We start from the raw sequence: 618 nt of genomic DNA, 5'->3' as shown, positions 1-618 counted from the left end.
GCACTTCAGGGGAAAGATGAGGAAAGTGGGGGCATAGATTGGGGAATGGGTAAGGCCAATATTTCTGTTCTGTTTCTGAATATCCTTTTTGATATGTTGTAACATAGAATGATTATTGGTTAATGTCTTCATATAACTACTGCTTTGCTTTTATGGAATTCCTTTTCTTTTTCATTTAAACCCTTTTACTTTGTTAGTCTTGGTCATATAATCATGCCAACATAATTTTCAGAAGCTAAATTAAAATCAGTGCTCAGATAAATATAAAAATTAAATGACAATGATTTTTCCCAGGTGATGATGCAGAGGAAGCAGAAGATGGAGAAAATGATGTGAATCCCTTTGCTTCCCTCAATGAGGAACTCTACTTGGATGATCCTAAGAAGACCCTCAGAGGCTGGTATGAACGGGAAGGGTATGACCTTCCAGAATACGAAACAGATGACATCAGCCCTGGATATTACAGATGTAAACTAGAGTGAGTGAAATGCATCTTTTCTAATCATGGTTGTGCACTGACATCCTAAGGTTTTTGAACTGCATGTCTTCACTGGTGTGTAACAATGTCTGAAGTTTAGTGAGAATGAGTCAAAGTCTTTGATTGATTAGGTTGTTGCT

At 37.1% G+C, this 618-nt stretch overlaps 1 protein-coding gene across 1 annotated transcript in view; it reads left to right on the top strand.

Annotated features, from left to right (window-relative positions):
- Positions 1–6: 6 nt before the first annotated feature.
- LOC119593588 (kanadaptin-like) overlaps positions 7–618 on the top strand; it is a 2,032-nt gene continuing 1,420 nt past the window's right edge. Inside the window, exons 1-2 of the mRNA XM_037942542.1 lie at positions 7–49; positions 295–478. Coding sequence (XP_037798470.1) covers positions 46–49; positions 295–478 — 188 coding nt within the window. The 5' untranslated portion in view covers positions 7–45. The remainder of the gene's footprint in view (positions 50–294; positions 479–618) is intronic.

This window comes from Penaeus monodon, chromosome 32 (genome assembly GCF_015228065.2).
Source record: "Penaeus monodon isolate SGIC_2016 chromosome 32, NSTDA_Pmon_1, whole genome shotgun sequence".
NCBI lineage: Eukaryota > Metazoa > Arthropoda > Malacostraca > Decapoda > Penaeidae > Penaeus > Penaeus monodon.
Note: the sequence above shows the minus strand (reverse complement) of the source record. Positions and strands in the feature narration are given on the sequence as shown.